Source organism: Microcaecilia unicolor, chromosome 12 (genome assembly GCF_901765095.1).
Source record: "Microcaecilia unicolor chromosome 12, aMicUni1.1, whole genome shotgun sequence".
NCBI lineage: Eukaryota > Metazoa > Chordata > Amphibia > Gymnophiona > Siphonopidae > Microcaecilia > Microcaecilia unicolor.
The window spans coordinates 15725001-15744693 of NC_044042.1; the positions used below are offsets into that span (position 1 = coordinate 15725001).

At 45.9% G+C, this 19693-nt stretch overlaps 1 protein-coding gene across 1 annotated transcript in view; it reads right to left on the reverse strand.

The window, feature by feature from the left end:
- Positions 1-15532, reverse strand: part of LOC115482003 (AMP deaminase 1-like) — a 79272-nt gene extending 63740 nt beyond the window's left edge. The window contains exons 1-2 of the mRNA XM_030221525.1: positions 15436-15532; positions 5543-5554 (exon numbers count right to left, since the gene is read on the reverse strand). Coding sequence (XP_030077385.1) covers positions 5543-5554; positions 15436-15463 — 40 coding nt within the window. The 5' untranslated portion in view covers positions 15464-15532. The remainder of the gene's footprint in view (positions 1-5542; positions 5555-15435) is intronic.
- Between the last annotated feature and the right edge of the window lie 4161 nt (positions 15533-19693).

The following is a 19693-nucleotide window of genomic DNA, read 5'->3' on the forward strand; positions in this document are numbered from 1 at the left end:
TTATCTCACTCTGAACTCTTTTTTGGGGGCTAAAGTGGGTTATAAAAACCTAACCTAACATAACCAATCCCAGCAACCCAATGGTGGAAAACAAGAGAAAATACATGTTATATTTATTCATACTCAGATCCTAAGGAGCTTAGACGAGATTGGGTGGCAAAGCCGGTGGCGGGAGACGGAGATGGTGCTGGGCAGACTTATACGGTCTGTGCCAGAGCCAGTGGTGGGAGGCGGGACTGGTGGTTTGGAGGCGGAGATGGTGCTAGGCAGACTTATACGGTCTGTGCCAGAGCCGGTGGTGGGAGGCGGGACTGGTGGTTTGGAGGCGGGGATAGTGCTGGCCAGACTTATACGGTCTGTGCCAGAACCGGTGGTGGGAGGCGGGGCTGGTGGTTGGGAGGCGGGGATAGTGCTGGGCAGACTTATACGGTCTGTGCCAGAACCAGTGGTGGAAGGCGGGGCTGGTGGTTGGGATGGCGGGGAAAGTGCTGGGCAGACTTATACGGTCTGTGCCAGAACCGGTGGTGGGAGGCGGGGCTGGTGGTTGGGAGGCGGGGATAGTGCTGGGCAGACTTATACGGTCTGTGCCCTGAAAAGGACAGGTACAAATCAAGGTAAGGTATACACAAAAAGTAGCACATGCGAGTTTATCTTGTTGGGCAGACTGGATGGACCGTGCAGGTCTTTTTCTGCTGTCATCTACTATGTAACTATGTTACTATGTTACTCAGAAGTAAACAGAGCAAACACACAGACTGATTCAGACCCATTGATTCATGTCATCCAGAGATTTGTAGTTTGGATTTTCATAAGAAAATGAGTGGGGGAAAAATCAAAACTACAACTTCCCGCATGCAACAGGACAACACCAGCCCTCAATCATTCTGTTCAGTTGACCTAGGGGTGAGGTGGCTGTGCTATTAAGAAATGATGACTAGTCTCTGATTTATTTGGACTAGACCTGCTTGGGCAGAAGCAGAGCACACTCAGATATAAATCAGTTTGTGAAATGACTGGTTTGAAACCATTGGGAACAGGGAGTGTGTGAGATTTTTCCCAGAAATGCCCGAGAGTAGGGCGAAACCAACTAAACACAGATAAGGGCTTTCCTGAAGCCCCCCTCCCCCCTCCCCTTTACCTAGAGTTGCCAACTGACTACAGATTTAACTGATCAGCCTGAAAAGAATGATGCAATCCTAGGTTTACTACAATGCATGCTGGGATTTGTAGTCTTGATTTTATTAGAGAATGCAATTTAGAAAACAGAACTACAAAAGCATTCCTACTTTTTCTTCAAATGTATTTGTGGAAGGGAATTTTGCAACTGGAACTCACCTTGAGCTAATACTGAAAAAATAGATGTAAAGTTTAATGCAAATAAACGATAATAAGTAGATGCAGCCAGTATCCCCCGAATTCTATATAGGTCACCCAAGGTTGGGTGCCAGAATTTGCATGCAGATCCAAGCTCTTTGTGCAAATTAAGGACCCTGTTTACTAAGACGCACTAGTGTTTTTAGCACACCTACAGCGCAGCTTAGTAAACAGAGCCCTAATTGTTTCAGTTGGCGGTAACAATCAATTGTATGGAGGAGTGGCCTAGTGGTTAGAGCACCAGTCTTGCAATCCAGAGGTGGCCGGTTCAAATCCCACTGCTGCTCCTTGTGATCTTGGGCAAGTCATTTAACCCTCCATTGCCTCAGGTACAAACTTAGATTGTGAGCCCTCCTGGGACAGAGAAATATCCAGTGTACCTGAATGTAAGTCACCTTGCGCTACTACTGAAAAAGGTGTAAGCAAAATCTAAATAAATAAATTAGCGTCGTCAACAGGCGCTTAAGTCCAGTTAGGGGCTGCAGGTGAATCTCCCCTGCACACGCGCCTCCAACAACTGTGCCCAACCGCTCTCACGTGCATCTGAAAAAGGGGCATGGCCACAGAAGGGGCAAGGCGGGTCAGGGACATTCCAGGACATTGGGCATGGTGTTACAAAATAAAGGCCATCCAATCCTAACTTTGGGCAAAGGAATTACCCCAGCTTCTATGAGATGTAAGTCCCATGCCCACAGTTAGGTGCGGCTTGTGCACTGACCCCTGGATTCTATATAGCGTGCCTAGCGTTCTACGCCAAAATCCAAGCAGATTCTATAACAGAGCACATAACTTATTTGGTTTAACAAGCCAATCGGCGTTGTTAACAGCACTTAACAAGCAAAAATGAGCACTGATTGGCAATAATTAGAATTTACGTGCACAAATCGCTAAGTGTTTTCTGTAATGCAGAGCGCCTAAATTTTAAGGCAAGCAGGCAAAAAGGGGCGTGGTTATAGGTGGGGAAATAGGCATTTCATGGACATTCTAAAATTTACATGCGTAGTTATAGAATATGGCTCAGTGCGCCTAAATCTCCAAGCCAGGATTTACACTGTGTTGTCTTTGGTGTAAATGGAGATGCATAGTTTTAGGCGCTGGGATATCAACTAAGCATATTCTATATACCATACTTAAATCTAGGCACCATTTATAGAATACACAGGCAGAAATGTTTTCCGCACGGATATTTTAGGCGTCATATATAGAATCTCCCCCTGAGCCCCTGTTCTATAAAGGTCATATGAACATAAGAAGAGCCATACTGGGTCAGACCAATGGTCCATTTAGCCCAGTATCCTGCTTCCAACAGTGGCCAAGCCAGGTCACAAGTACCTGGCAGAATCCCAAAGAGTGGCAACATTCCGGAATCCCAGAAGTAGCAAGTACCAGCATTCACTGGGGTAAACCCGGGCCTGGATTGACCCTGTCCTGCGAACCTGGATCCAGTTGGCAGCCTTAGTTTTGTCCTGACATGTTTTTTTTCTAAGAATTTCATACTCTCTCAGTCCTTCTTAAAATCCAGTACTATTTTTCCCTTCACCACCTCCCCCTAGGAGTCCATTCCATGCATCCACTACCACGAAGAAGTATTTTCTGATGTTACTCCTGCCTCTATGCGCTTAGACCCTGATTCACAAAAACACAGTAGCCCATGTTATCATTGTCACAGAGGACACGTGTTTTTTAGTGAATCAGTTCTATTGTAATAACAAGACCAGCAGCAATTAACATGCATAGTGATTGGCACTAAAACAATAACTGAATTCAAACATGTGTGGGATAAGCATAAAGGAATCCTGTGCAGAAGGAATGGATCCTCAGGAGCTTAGTCAAGATCGGGAGGCGGGGCTGGTGGTTGGGAGGCGGGGATAGTGCTGGGCAGACTTATACGGTCTGTGCCAGAGCCGGTGGTGGGAAGCGGGACTGGTGGTTGGGAGGCGGGGATAGTGCTGGGCAGACTTATACGGTCTGTGCCCTGAAGAGGACAGGTACAAATCAAAGTAGGGTATACACAAAATTAGCACATATGAGTTATCTTGTTGGACAGACTGGATTTTTTTTTTGTTACATTTGTACCCCGCACTTTCCCACTCATGGCAGGCTCAATGCGGCTTACATGGGGCAATGGAGGGTTGAGTGACTTGCCCAGAGTCACAAGGAGCTGCCTGTGCCTGAAGTGGGAATCAAACTCAGTTCCTCAATTCCCCAGGACCAAAGTCCACCACCCTAACCACTAGGCCACTCCTCCACTGTTCCTACTATTTGAGATTCTACATGGAATGTTGCTATTCCACTAGCGAAGTCGGCCCTTGCAGATCACCAATGTGGCCGCGCAGGCTTCTGCTTCTGTGAGTCTGATGTCCTGCACGTACGTGCAGGACGTCAGACTCACAGAAACAGAAGCCTGTGCAGCCTTCTACATGAAATGTTGCTAGTGGAATAGCAACATTCCATGTAGAATCTCCAGTAGTAGCAACATTCCATGTAGAATCTCCAATAGTAGCAACAGAATCTCCAATAGTAGCAACATTCCATGTAGAATCTCCAATAGTATCTATTTTATTTTTGTTACATTTGTACCCTGCGCTTTCCCACTCATGGCAGGCTCAATGCGGCTTACATGGGGCAATGGAGGATTAAGTGACTTGCCCAGAGTCACAAGGAGCTGCCTGTGCCTGAAGTGGGAATCAAACTCAGTTCCTCAATTCCCCAGGACCAAAGTCCACCACCCTAACCACTAGGCCACTCCTCCACTCCGTGCAGGTCTTTTTCTGCCGTCATCTACTATGTTAGGTTACAGCGCTCCTGTACATCAGGGCCCAACTATCCCCTTTGGGCCTCATATCACAACTTTTCATTTTAGAGTTTTCTTTCCTGTAGAATGTTTGCAAAGAAATTGAAATAGCAGTTATAACACTCATGGAGTAACCAAACTCAAGCCCCGATGCTCAAAAGTCACCGTTAAATACCGAGTGCATCTTATATCTGCAGTTAAAATGAGCCAATTTTGAAACAACAATTGATGCTCAAGGGAAATCGCATGCAAATGAGATGCATGTAAATTCTGCAAGCGGCTGAGTAAGGAAAGCGCCTAGCACATGCTCAGAACAGTTTCACGGAAAGCATCGATGTTCTACGTATGCCCAGGAAGAAAAGGCAGTAGCCACATCAAAGGTGGGCATCCAGTGACGTCACATGCAGTTTCCTTTTTTTCGACAACTTTTTTTACTGTTACATGCGGGACACGTACACGGCATTACACACACACATGCAGATACTATTCAAAAATGTTCCACGGCAACTTTTTAACACTAATGTTACGTGCGGGACACTCACACGTGCAGATACTACTACAAAATGCAAGCAGACTGGTCCACAGAGAAGTCGCCTTCATGCAACGACAGCTCCAGACCTGCCGGAACATTTTGAACATTAAAGGTAGGTGCTCCTTTCTGTGCTTCGCATGGAATGCCCATTTTAATACTAATGAGCTCATTGTAATATATTTGCATAGGATTCTCGGTAGCTGCTACCACGAAGAGTAAAAGCGACACAGAACCACTTTGCGCATTAGACGCTGAATAACATGCACGCCAGACCAGCTACAACCAGTCGAATGTTGCAAGCATGGTAAGCTTTGAGCATCGAGACATCAGTGGCAGAACTCAAGCGCGCATTGGGCAAGTGGCAATGCTAAGGGCCAGGAAGGAAAGGATGAAGAACGGATGCTGATTAGGTCTACGGTAAGCACAGAGGGACATTTGTTTAAGCCTAAATGCCCTTATCTACCATCTGCTATTATGGTGGAGTATTAAGAGTAAAAACAAAGACCCTGGCCAAGCCCACAGATACACCAGAGCTGCCAAGTTACCCATTCCAGGAGGGAGACTGTTTGGCCGGTCCTGGATTTCTGCCAACCTCATCCTGGTGCATTATGGTACCTGTAGCACTGATTTCAATGGATAGAATCATGGACTACAAGTCCCACACTGCTTTGGGATGTAAGTTTAAAACCAGGACTGGCCAAAGAGTCTCCCTCCTGGAATGGGTAACTTGGCAGCTCTGGATACACTGAAGCAAGAGCTAGCTTCAAGAAACTGTTTGTTTCCTTCTGGTTTGTGACAGAGACAGTAGCACACTGCATAGGAAATATATAGTCAATACTTACGTTTTTCCGTAGCTGTAGAAAAGTGAGAAGAAAACAAAAATAGAACCTGATGTCAGAAAACAAGATTTTGATACGTAAGCAATTGGTATTAAACTAAAGATAGACTAGCTAAAATTAATGTAAGGAAAGATATTTTCATTGGACCAACTCAACACATTTCTTGACATGCTTTAGGAAGTTCAAATTTCTTTGTAAGGCCCCAAAACAAAGCACTTTAATAAAGAGACAGGAAGCACCAATGGTTGGCCGTTGCTAGGGCCAGCCTTAAGCAGGGGCAACAGAGGCAGCTGCACAGGGTCCCATACTCCTAGAGGCCGTGCACTTAACCAAGTCAGCACCTCAGATTCCCTCCCCTCCGCCCTCAGGTCCAGCATTTCATCCCTCTCTCAACTCCTCCTGCCTATGGACCAGCATCTGTAGTGCCCCTCTCTCTGAACCCCTGAACAGCTCACCAGCAGCGTCAGCGATTCACCTACGCTGCTGGGAGCTAGTCCCAGAACCTTCTCTCTGTGGCGTCTCATCCCTGTGAAAACAGGAAGTTACCTCAGAGGGGGACATGCCGAAAAGTGGGGGGGATTCAGAAAGAGGGGTAGATGCCGGACACTGGGGACGGGGCCCGCCAAACTTGTCCACACAGGACCCCACAAGTGCTAAGGCCAGCTCTGGCCACTGCCTTAGAGCAGAGCTTCTCAACCTTGTCCTCGGGGCACACCTAGCCAATTGGGTTTTCAGGATGTCCATAATGAATATGCATGAGACCAAGGAGGTAGTGCATGCAGATTTCTTTCATGTATATCATTGTGGATATCTTGAAACCCTGACTGGTTGGCTGTGCCCCAAAGCCTTGGTTGAGAAACAGTGTCTTAGAGATCATCATCCAATTGATTTGTTGAAATGTTTTATTTTAGAAATATATTGCCTACATATCACCTAGAGGAGGCGATAGAGGAAGAAGTACAAACAGAAATGTATATTCAGGCTGCGGAGTGTGAGACCAAAGGAACTGAATGCCAGTATCAGATGGAGTGAATTTTTGGATTGGATTTCTGATTGGACTGTTATCATTGCCAGCTTCCTATGTGTGCGATAAAGAAGTGTTGTAGATGTTGTAAAGAACAGAATTGAAGGGATAGAATGATGACATCAAATGAAATGCATTTTTGATTGACTATGGTGATAGTCTTACGTCTTACTTGGTACCATATGATGAAGTATATGACTGGAACAGAATTGTTGGCGTCTGTACAGAGTGGGTAGCAGGGGCGTAGCCAGACAACAGATTTTGGGTGGGCCTAGGCAAGAAGTGGGTGGGCACCAAATGTTCTCCTCCACCACCACCACAAGACATCTCAGCTGGCAGGAGAATGCTTCTTTCCACCTTGGCAGTCTGCAGCAGGCATACGCTGAAAACTGAACACACGCAGGTGCCAGTATCGTGGAAAGTAGCGTTTTCATTACCATCAGGGGGAAGTCTTCAGCTGGTAGAGCTTGGGATCTCCACCAGCTACCGCTAAACGTGCACTGCTGTTGGGTGACCTGAGCCCTATGTGGATGGGCCCTGGCCCACCCAGGCCCACCTGTGGCTATGCCACTGGTGGGTAGTGCCAGTTTTGCAAGGTTGCAAGTCGAAGAGTGACAATGTGAATAGTAAGTGATTATGAATAAGTTAGTAAAGTAATTTTCAATGTGGAAGTTATTGTAGGTGTGCATGTGAACAAAAAGCTTTGTGAATATTTTTTGTCCCCAGTGAAGCCTGGAAAGGAAAGGCAGGTGTCTCTGTCAGGTGAATGAGTTAAAGATAAGTATTTTCACATGCAAAAATTTGTATGTGCATAGAGTTTCTCAAGATTTTTTAAATAAATACATTTTGCAGGTTTTTAAGTCCAATGATTCAAAATTAAGAGGCCACCTTTCTTGGTAAAACTTCAGCCTCCCCCCCGACCAGCAGGTAATCCAGGATGGTCACTTTTACAGCGGCTATACTGTGCTGGAGCCGGTCAAAAGTTCGCCCCCTGCTTTGACTGGGGAGCCGTCTGGGCTTTAGGTGCACGCTGGTGACAAGAACAAGCGCCCTGGAACTAAGCCTGCTGAGTTGGTGTGCGTATTCCCCTGTGAGTAATAAGTACTCCTCTTCGACTTGCCTGAAAACCTCCTAGAGGAGAAGGCAGGAGCAAAAGTCGCCCAGCGAGAGGGAGAATCAATGTGGTTCTTGATGAGGTCAGTGGCCTCCTTCACCTTTTCTCTAAAAAGATTATCCCCCTGGCACGTGGCATCTACCAATCTTTGCTGGACTGCCAGTTACAAGTCAAAGACATGCATCCATAAGAGTCTGCGCATCGCTATACTCTAAGCAGAAATCCTAGAGGTCACATCAAAAGTGTTGTAGGCGCTCCTGGCCAAGAACTTACGCTTTCTGCTGCTTGACCAGCTGGCGAACAGATTCAGCCTGTTCCGGTGGGAGAGAGTCTGCTAAATCAGACATACTGCACGCCAATGACTGCAAGTACAGGCTCGTGTAGAGTTGGTACAATTGGATACAGGAGATGAACATGGAGGCCATCTTCTGCCCAAAAGAATCCAGGGTTCTAACTTCTCTGCCAGGGGCGCCAAAGCATAGTCCCTAGACCTCTTGCCCCTTTTAAGTGTGGATGAGGCAACTGGAGCCTATCAAACCCAGGGGAACACTGAATCTGGTACATGATATCAATCTTCATGGGGAGGAAAGGGACCGACAGAGGGGACTCCCAGTTCTTCACTTGAGCGTCCCATAAGATCTCATGAAGCAGGACCGTCACAGCCTCTCTAGAAGGAAAATCGTGGTCCAGGACCTCGAACATCTTAGCCCTGGGCTCATCCTCCACTTCAAAAGGAATTGGGATGGCAGTCGCTATGTCCTTTACAAAAGAGAGGAAGGAAAGGCTCTCAGGCGGAGACTTCTTTCTTTCTTGTGGAGGGGAGGGATCAGATAGAATGCCACAGGACTCCTCCTCTAAGAAGTACCATGGATCCTCTTCCAAGTCCCATGAGCGCTCCTCATCAGTGTCAGCCAAGATTTTCTCCTGGGAGGGCTTAGACTGAGCCTGCCTCGACTTAGAGGCACCATGTTCCCGAGAGGGGCATTGAGGTGTCGGCTCTGGCCTCGACTGGTAAAGCTTCCTCCACCGATGTCAAGGGTGTGCCAACACGGGTGGCAGTTGACGCTGAGACCGCAAGCAGCATCGGCATTGGAGACCTCATCGCAGGCTGATGGCCATGCGGGACTGTAGCTAGAGGCATGGCTGGCGCAAGCACCCCAGACACCGATACACTCTGCACGAACCCCGCCGAAAGCTCAGGGAGCAAGGCCCAGAGGCTCTCATCAAGGGCCGACATCGGGAAAGACTGGGGTGCCAGTGCAGAAACAGACTGCTGAATCTGCAATGTCAAAGCAGACCCACACATCCGCACCGCCTGTATGGAGAGGGAGCAGTCCTCTCAGCACTGCTTCTTCTCGGGGACCGGTGAAATCTTGGTGCCCAGGAAATCCCATTCCCCGTTATGTAAGGCGTACCAAACCCCAGCTTTGGCTGACCTCTAGAATCCACTACCTATGTTCCTGTGCCCGCTCTGCTGAATGCCTTTGGCTGAAATTCCGTGCCCATGCTGACTTCATACATCTCAAATTCTTGCTGAACTCCTTCCAGTTTGCTCTTTCACTTGCCAAACAGGACTACTACATCCAACTACATCCAGTTGACAAATTCTCTTGGCTCAAACCCTTGACATCTCTTTGCAACACTGAACTCTTTCCTCAAAATGCCTTCACCTCCAACTCCCCTTTCACTTTCTCACCAGACTCTGGCTTAGTGGCGTACCAAGGGGGGGGCGGTCCGCCCTGGGTGCACGCTGCTGGGGGCTCTTCGTTTTCATGCTTCCTTTGCCACGGAACAGGTTACTTCCTGTTCCGGGGCAGAGGGAGCATGAAAACGAAGAGCTGGCAGGCGCGCGGCACCCCCCGCCAGCGGCGTGCATCCGAGGGGGTTCTTTTGCCGGGGGATCGATGGTTCTTTCGCCGGGGGGGCATTGCGCTGTTCCAGGGGGCACTGCGCCCCGGGTGTCAGCCCCCTTAGGAACGCCACTGCTCTGGCTGAGTACTTTCATGATAAGGTTCACAAGATTAAACTTGAATTCTCAACCAAGTCACCTCCACCTCTCCTTCCCTTAGTCCATTCTCTCAACCCTCCTTCAACCCCTGCCTCCTTTCCTTCCTTTTCTGAAATCACTGAAGAGGAAACTGAACATTTTCTTTCCTCCTTGAAACTAACTACCTGTTCCTCTGATCCTATTCCCACCCATCACTATCTCTCCTACTGTAATCCCTTTTATCTGTCATATCCTCAATCTTTCACTTCCCACTTGTGTCTTCAAAGGCAAAGCATTCCATAGTTAGGTCCTACCACCTTAAAGACTGATTTTCAATATTCCTCCAGTCTAATACCTTGAAAGAAGGTATTTCTAATTGAGATTTCCAAGCTGACCTTAGCATTCTAAGTGGTTGATAAATCTGCAAGTTAGTCGTAATCATAGGAGCCAAAAAAAAGTTTTAAGGACTTTGTAAACCAGAAGCAAGATTTTAAATTCTTTGCTCGATCGGGAGCCAATGCCGTCTTTTGAAAACAAATGAGAACAACCAGTTATTCCTTTTGCAACTGCATTTGGTGCGACTTGCAACGCTTTAAGAGAATTTCTAGGTAATCCCATTAGGAGGCCATTACAATAATCAAAACAGGGCATAATAGTACTGAAATACGATGAGGTAAGTAGATCTCTCAACCTATAAAAAACAATGCTGATTATTTTCTTGACATCAATTGTTTAAAGGACCTAGGACTCTTTATGCAGGAGTGACTTAACAGTTAGAGCACTGAACTGAGCGCCAGGAAAGCCAAGATTCAAATCCCACTGACACTCCTTGTTGGTATTGGATAAGTCCCTTAACCCGCTACTGCCTTAGGTACAAACTTAGGGACCCTCTTATTAAACCTTAGCCCACACTAAGTGGAGGAGTGGCCTAGTGGTTAGGGTGGTGGACTTTGGTCCTGAGGAACTGAGTTCGATTCCCACTTCAGGCACAGGCAGCTCCTTGTGACTCTGGGCAAGTCACTTAACCCTCCATTGCCCCATGTAAGCCGCATTGAGCCTGCCATGAGTGGGAAAGCGCGGGGTACAAATGTAACAAAAATAAAATAGATACTATTGGAGATTCTACATGGAATGTTGCTACTATTGGAGATTCTACATGGAATGTTCCATGTAGAAGGCTGCGCAGGCTTCTGTTTCTGTGAGTCTGACGTCCTGCACGTACGTGCAGGACGTCAGACTCACAGAAGCAGAAGCCTGCGCGGCCACATTGGTGATCTGCAAGGGCCGACTTCTACATGGAATGTTGCTAGTGGAATAGCAACATTCCATGTAGAATCTCAAATAGTAGCAACAGTGGAGGAGTGGCCTAGTGGTTAGGGTGGTGGACTTTGGTCCTGAGGAACTGAGTTCGATTCCCACTTCAGGCACAGGTAGCTCCTTGTGACTCTGGGCAAGTCACTTAACCCTCCATTGCCCCATGTAAGCCGCATTGAGCCTGCCATGAGTGGGAAAGTGCGGGGTACAAATGTAACAAAAAAAAATATTAGCACACTCTAAATGTGAAGAAGTCCATAGGTATAAAATGGGCTTCTTAGCATTTAGGGAACGCTAATTCTGTCAGTAAAAGGGGCCCTGAGATTGTGATCTCTCTGGGAATTGGAAAATATCAGAATATAACTCACCTTGAGCTGCTGAAAAAGGTGTGAGCTAAAATGCCTTCCCTAAGTAAAAGGAAGTGATTGTATATTATAACTCAAAATCTTGGTGGCACTAATGGACTTGAATTTAGTGAGGGAGGTGGTCTTCAGGAAATAACACTTTTTCTCTTTAATCCACTCTGTGTAAGCCACAAAAACAGCAACTTTTAAATGTTTTATTGACCCCACAGACAGTCAGTCGTCAGGATACTCATAATGAATACCGTATGCATGAAATACATTTGCACATACAAGGTCTCTTCTGTAGGGAAATATAAATTACTAGTGGAACCAAGCCCATTTCGTGAACTATGAAACAGGCCCTAGGAAGGCTCTCGTGTAAGCGTTTTTTCTCTCTCCCCTGCCCTCCCCTCCATGTCCAGTCATTCTTCCCTCCCATCCCATCCCATGCCCTCCATGTCCAGCTATTCTCCTCTTCCCTGCCCTCCCATCCATTTCCCGCGATTTCTCCTCTCTTCTCCTCTCCTCCCATCCCATCCATCTCCATCGATTCTCCTCTGCCCTCCCCTCCCCTCGATGTCCCGTGATTCTCTCCTCCCCTCCATGTCCAGCGATTTGTACCTGAACGTTCTCTGGCTGGCTGCCTTCTGTTCCGTTCGTAACATCCTGACGTCAGCTCGCCTCCAGCGTTCCCTTCCCTCTCACTGTTCTGCTGTCCTCTGATGTCATTACGTATTTACGCGAGGGTGGGGCAGTGAGACAGAAGGGAACGCCGGAGGCTTGCTGATGTCAGGAGATGTTACGAACCCAGCCAACCATCCAGAGAACGTTGGAGGTACAAATTATTATATAGGATAATTATATGGATCTCCTGAAAAAAAACAGACTTTTATGGGATCAGTAGGACAGGTTTGGAAATCATTGACCTGAAATAACTAAGGGATCCATTTACTAAACTGCGGCAAAAGGGGGCCTGCGCTGGCATCAGCGCATGTTTTTGAGTTGGCGGTAAGGGCTCCCGCGCTAACCCGGTGGTAACTGGGCAGTGCTTACCACCGGGTAAACACCGGCGCTACAAAAATAAAACTATTTTTTTGCAGCGCTGGAATTGGCGCACGCTGTGGGTGGGAACTACTGCTGTGCTGCAGCGGTACTTCCGGTTTAATGAGCGGTAAGCTTACCACTGCTTAGTAAAAGACCCCCTAAATATCCCAGGATAGGCCCACCGGCACTAGAGAGAGAGAGCAAACAAGCTAACATTACCTGCATTGGACAACAGAGGGCACCAAAGTGCAATTCCAACATCTCCTTCCAACATCGATTATATTTCTACAGACTCCTTCTGGCCCCGGCAGATATATTACAAATAAAAGAAGCAATTCTTTTCAAACAAACAATCCCAGACCACGCAGTTCAAAATTATAGTGTTATTCCAAAAATATAATGCAAATGCGCTACTGAATAATCCTATGCCAGTCACTCTGTGTGTCATGCTTTTATAAGCCCTGTACCATTAGGCATCACTTTATTTTAGTGATTTATATTCCGCCTAGGACTAGGCAGATTACAATAAAAACATACATTAAAAAATGATAAAAACCCAACAAGTACCTTAAGCAACACATAAACCAATAAATAAAAAGCATAGTGAATTACCTCCTTCCGCTCTACCGACTCAACTGCCTCATCCAAGAGAATATGCCAGAAAGAACAAGTACATTTTAATGTGCGTTCTAAAAGTGAACCTAGCTTCTGTTTTTCAAACCATCCCTCTTGTAGTGATACAATGAAACACGATATCATGTTGGATAACTTAAAACTCCTGGGTGTCACTATTGATCGAAATCTCAGCCTCGATTGCCATGCGAAGAATGTGACAAAAGAAAATGTGCTTTGCTATGTGGAAGCTGAAAAGAGTGAAACCTTTTTTCACAAGGGAAGTATTCCGCAAACTAGTGCAATCACTAGTACTGAGTCACCTGGATTACTGTAACTCCATTTTCGCAGGATGCAAAGAAAAAAACCATTAAGAAACTCCAGACTGCCCAAAATACCACAGCTAGACTCATATTCGGAAAGGCGAAGTATGAGAGCGCCAAACCCCTCAGAGAAAAAAAATGACATTGGCTTCCACTAAAAGATCGAATTGTATTCAAGGTTTGCACCTTAACCCATAAAATCATCCATGGAGAAGCTCCATCATACATGTCAGACCTAATTGACTTACCTGCACGAAACATCAAAAGTTCATCACGTACCTTCTTAAACCTCCACTACCCCAATTGTAGAGGACTCAAATACAAATCACTACATGCATCTACCTTCACATACCTCTGCACAAAATCATGGAATAATTACTGAATGCTATAAAAACAACGCATGACTTGACAACCTTCTGGAAGTTATTGAAGACGCACCTGTTCGAAGAGACTTACAATAAAAATCCTCCTAAATGACTTGATTCCATTCTATATCTAAACCAACTAATTCTGATCCCTTCTAATTTGATTATGTTAATCACATTATCATTATTGGTCATTATATCTTACCTGTTTTATTTTGTGTTATGTAAATAATTCTACTGACCTATCTACCTAATTTCTTACACAGTAATATGTTAAGTTAGACCATACCTCTTACTCTGTTTATGATTATACCTTTTGCAACATAGTGTAAGCCACACTGAGCCTGCAAATAGGTGGGAAAATGTGGGGTACAAATGCAGCAAAGAAATAAATAAACTCAGTATTGTAATGGGATTCAAGATGGAGGCTCTAATATCAGTGAATGAATTAAACAGTGACCCATGGAAGTATAACTTTTTTAAAAATATTTTTCAATATGATTTCTTGATAAGATTTTGCATGAACTAACTTCTCCTTTTACAAAGCCGCATTGGCAGCTGTAGGTGCAGTAATGCTGACCCAGCCCTATCAAAGTGACTGGGCTGTGTCAGCATTGCCGTGCAGCTTTGTAAAAAAGGGGTGGGGTGGGGGGGGGGTAAATGTTGGTAATAAAAAGGATTATACAGTGGACTGATGATTATAACTGTTTGAGATGTGTATGCTGCTTGTGATTTGAATTAGAGGAAGGTCCACTTTAACATAATAACAGAGAAAATGACTCGTTTTTTTTAGTGATCATTTCATTTTTGTCCAGTGATTTAGGGGATTTGATTGATTTAGGTCAAAAGTGTTCCACATGGGCTACCATTAAGATGTGCAATTTTACTGTTAATCCCAGTTATTAGTAACTAGGTCTCCGTGTTGGGTGAATCTCTAAATAAAGGCGGTTAATACTTCCCAATAAATAACTAAATAAATAATAAATGGCATAAAATGGGACCTGGTCTAAAATAGCCATCTCTCTCCTCTTCAATCTGTTCAAAATTCTGCTGCACGACTAATATTCCGCCAGTGTCGTTATGCTCATATTAGCCCTCTCCTCAAGTCACTTCACTGGCTTCCTATCCGTTTCCGCAAACAGTTCAAACTCCTGTTATTGACCTATAAGTGCTTTCACTCTGCAGCTCCTCAGTACCTCTCCACTCTCATCTCTCCCTACATTCCTCGCCGGGAACTCCGTTCACTGGGTAAATCTCTCTTATCTGCACCCTTCTCCTCCACTGCTAACTCCAGACTCCGTTCCTTTTATCTTGCTGCACCATATGCCTGGAATAGACTTCCTGAGCCAGTACGTCAAGCTCCATCTCTGGCTGTCTTCAAATCTAAGCTAAAAGCCCACCTTTTTGATGCTGCTTTTAACTCCTAACCCTTATTCACTTGTTCAGAACCCTTATTTTATCATCCTCACTTTAATATTCCCTTATCTCTTGTTTGTCCTGTTTGTCCTAATTAGATTGTAAGCTCTGTTGAGCAGGGACTGTCTCTTCATGTTCAAGTGTACAGCGCTGCGTACGTCTAGTAGTGCTATAGAAATGATAAGTAGTAGTAGTAGCATGTCTTAACAGTAGCTTACGTTAAACTTCCCTTCTTACTGTCCAAACAGGAAGATAGAAGGCTGAGGATGGCTGCTGGCAATCGTCATGTCCCCTTTTCTGGATTATAGACACTGACTTTATCTTGTGTCACTGTCCGAGGCTGTAGCACCTACCTGGAACTTTTGCTTTGGACTTGTGCATCTCTGCCACCGTCTCCCTGTTAAGAACCCAAAGAAACGTGGCCCAGTGAAGTAAGAGGAATTGTAACACAGCTGCTCCCAACCTTGCTACTTTATCCACCTCTCTGCTGTAACATGATAGTCCATCTTTAAAAGGGTATGAGGCATTTAGATATGGGACTATTTACAGTCATAGCCATGTACCGTGGCAGGGCACCAGATGGGACTAAAACACAGCTCTATCAGTGCTAGAGGCAGGCTGGGCTCATTAAGCTCTTTGGAAGGCTGCTTCCAAGAAAGGTGTCTCTGTAAAGCGTGAATAGGTGTCCTTCTGGGACCTATACAGGGCACAATAGTGAAAGTCCAAATGGTGGGCTTCCCAGTCCTTAAAACAGGAAGTGTCAGGGTGCAGACACTGGTGACAGAAAAGCAAAATAGAATGAGATTTAGTATGCAAGGGAATCAGTGTAGAAAACCCAGACTTCACCTGCGTTCATCAGTCCTATATCTGCAGAATGTGGGGAGAAGGGTGTGAGCATAAAATGTTATTTAATGAAGCACTTATATTCCACCAAACCCAGATGCCATCTATTCAACGTGGATTACGTACACACTCAAAACAGATACAGAACATCAAAGCTGGATGAAAGCACTTCCATCGGCACAAGGCATTGGAAACGTTACTTTTCATTTCCCATTTAAGGCGCTCTGAATTAACATGGCATTCGTCCTGCTAGAAGAATGCTTATTAATGAGCAAGGAGCTACTATGACCAACGCTGAAACAAGCTCAGCCACATCTGGTTTTATCTCATTGCATGCAGGGAGTTCTAGTTTTGAATTTCCCTAAAGAAGACAGGAACTACAGCTCCCTGCATGCACTGGGCTAAAAGCAAGATGTACTCAGCCTTTCCTGGCTGAGGTGATAATGCTGAAGTGCACTGAAAATATCTTAGAAGAGCTGGATAGGGTCATATTTCAATTGCGGCCAGGGCTTCCCAAACCAGTCCTAAAAACAGTTGGATTTCAGTATATCCACAATGAATATGCATGGGATAAATTTCATATACTGCACCTTCATTATAGATACTATGACAATCCAACTAGCTGTGGAGTCAAGGATTTCTTTGCCTTAGGTTGACATATGCAGTGTGACAAAACTAGCCCTGAAAATAAAAGCTGGTCCCCTCTAATGCAGGGCTTCCCAATGCTGTCCTGGGGACCCTACAGCCAGTAAGGTTTCCAAGCTTTCTACAATTAATATTCATGAGATCAATTTGCATACACTGAGTCTCTAACATATGCAGATTGATCTCATGTATAGTCACGGCGGATATCCTGATTGGTTGTTTATTGTCTATTACAATGGTTCTCAAACCTGTCCCGGAGGACAACCAGCCAGTTGGGTTTTCAGGGTGCATGAGCCAGTTTTACATGCCTGTCACCTTAATTATATGCAAATCTCTCATGCACATTCATTAGGGCAATCCTGCAAACTCAGCTGGCTGGTGGTACTCCCGAATCGGTTTGAGAACCATTGATCTATTAAATCTAAAATTTACTTCCTACTTAATTGAGGTGGGGGGGGGGGGCTTCTTAAATATTGCATCTTAGGGGACACAGTCTCCTAAATTCTATATATCGCGCCTTAATTTCCACGCTGAAATCGAAGCATATTCTACAACAATGCACGTAACTTAATTGGTTAACTAGCTAATCAGCACTGTTAACTGGATGTTAACAAGCAATTATCAGCACTAATTGGCATTAATTACAAGTTACGTGTACAACTCACTAAGTGTATTCTGTAATGTGATGTGAATAAATTCCAAGTTGCATAGTTGAAAAGGGTGTGTGGAATGGGCAGGTCCTGAGTGTTTGGAAAATCTACGCGCATTATCACAGAATACACCTGCTCTGTGCCTAATTTAGGTGTTGGGTTTTATGCCAAGTAAAACATGGCCTAAATGGATGTGACCAAATTTGGTCATGTGGACAGGCGCTCGGTGTATTTTATATACCATGCGGAAATTTAAGCCGATTCTATAAAATGTAGGTGTACTTTAGAGAATATGCCTAGATGTACTTTTTTACCGCATGGATTTTTCAGGCGCCATATGTAGAATCTGGCCCAAAACGCATAAATCCAGCCCTAGGTGGGGAATTTGAAACTGGATGCCTATGAGTGAGACATGGAGCTAACCCAGGGGTTCTCAACCCAGTCCTCGAGACACAGCCTCTCAGGTTTTCAGGATACCCACAATAAATATGCATGAGCAGTGCCGTAGCGAGGGTGGCTGACACCCGGGGCGGTTTGCTGCTGCGCACCCCCCCCCCCCCGGGTGCAGCACGGCACGCACCCCCCCCCCCCCCCCCGGAGCATGCACCCTCGCCCCCCCGAGAGCATTCTTACCAAAGGGGACGGGCGGGAGGGCCACTCCACCCCAACTGCACGTCGCTGGGAGCTGCGTCGGCTCCGCTGGTTCCCTGCTCTCTCTGCCCCAGAACAGGAAGTAATCTGTTCCAGGGCAGAGAGAGCAGTGAACCAGCGGAGCCAACACCCCCCCAGCGGCGTGCACCCGGGGCGGACCACCCCACCGCCCCCCCTTCCTACGCCACTGTGCATGAGATAGATTTGTATAGAATGGAGGTGGTACCTGCATATTTATTGTTCCTATCTTGAAAACCTGACTAGCTGGGTGTGTCCTAAGAACTGGACCAAGAATTCATGGGCTAGACTTAACTCCTTAAATTTTGTGACTGAACCAAGCTCAAGAAAACTTACTGAGCCCTTGTGAGCTATAATTAAAAGAGTTGAGAAAATATGGCTTCTTTATTAAGTAGATAATTCACCTTTTTTTTCCATGAATCATTACTGAGATTCAGAATAAACTCTGACCTGAAACTAGCTGACTGCCTTCCCTCTCCATTACTTAGGCATACTTATTCTCCTAAAAATATCCAATCAGAGCTCGATCTCTCATAAATTAAAATGTCAGGGTCAGTGAAATCAGACCTAGGAACCTCATCCTTAAGCCAGAATTCAGATTCAGTCACCACAGAGCTTCTGGGTTTCTCTAAGTTAAGGCTATAAGTTATTGAACCCCTGGACATTGAAGTTGCAGTCGGTTCACCGATTACTGCAGCTACACCATCGGTATACACTGAATGCTACATTGACAGATTTACATTTAGTTCTATTGTAGGTACTCAAATTCTTTTTCATTTTGTCTTCTTCTTGTTTGTGTAGGGATTTTTTGGTTCTTCAGGATCACCACAAGCCAAGAATTACCCAAACAGGTACTACCCAACTGAATCAATGGGGTAGCTTAGAAGGTGATGGCGGTGATGCTGTTCTTGTTGGAGATGACTGAAATAGCTTCTGAGGAGCAGAAATCCCAAGGAGCTGTATGTTCTAGGTGGCAAGAGGCTGAAGTGCACCGACCAGGAGAGGGACCTTGGGGGTGACAGTGTCTGAGAACCCCAAAGTGGCAAAACAATGTGACAAGGAGGTAGCCATAGCCAGATGGATGCTGGACTGCATATAGAGAGGCATAATGAACAGAAGAAAGGAGGTGTTGATGCCCCTGTACAAGTCTTTGGTGAGGCCCGGAGGGGAAGGAGGATCGGATATATGTCCCATATAATCAGAACCTCAAAGATAGCCCGCTGACTACAACTCAGCTTCCGTTTCAGAACATTCCAACAAAGCTTATACAAATACGAGTGCAACCAAGCCTGTTTCGTCAAAAATGAAATGGGCTCTAGGAAGGCTCTCGTCTAAGCAATTTCTTCTCTCTCCCCTGCCCTCCCATCCATGTCCCGCGATTCTTCCCTCCTCTCCCATCCTCCCCTCCATGTTCCACAATTCTGACCTCCCCTCCATGTGCCGCAATTCTCCTCTCACCTCCCATCCCCTCCATGTCCAGCGATTCTCCTCTGCCCTGCCCTCCGTATCCCAGGATTCTGGCCTCCCCTCCATGTCCAGCGATTGTCCTCTGCCCTGGCCTCCCCTCCGTTGGGCTCGCATACCCTCCAGCGTTCTATTGCCTTCACTTGCTTGCGTTCGTAACATCCTGACATCAGCTCGCCTCCAGCGTTCCCTTCCCTCTCACTGTTCCACCCTCCTCTGATGTCATTTCGTCTTTACACAAGGGTGGGACAGTGAGAGGCAAAGGAACGCTGGAGGCTTGCTGACATCAGGATGTTATGAACCCAGACAGCCAGTCAGCCATAGAACGTTGAGGTATAAA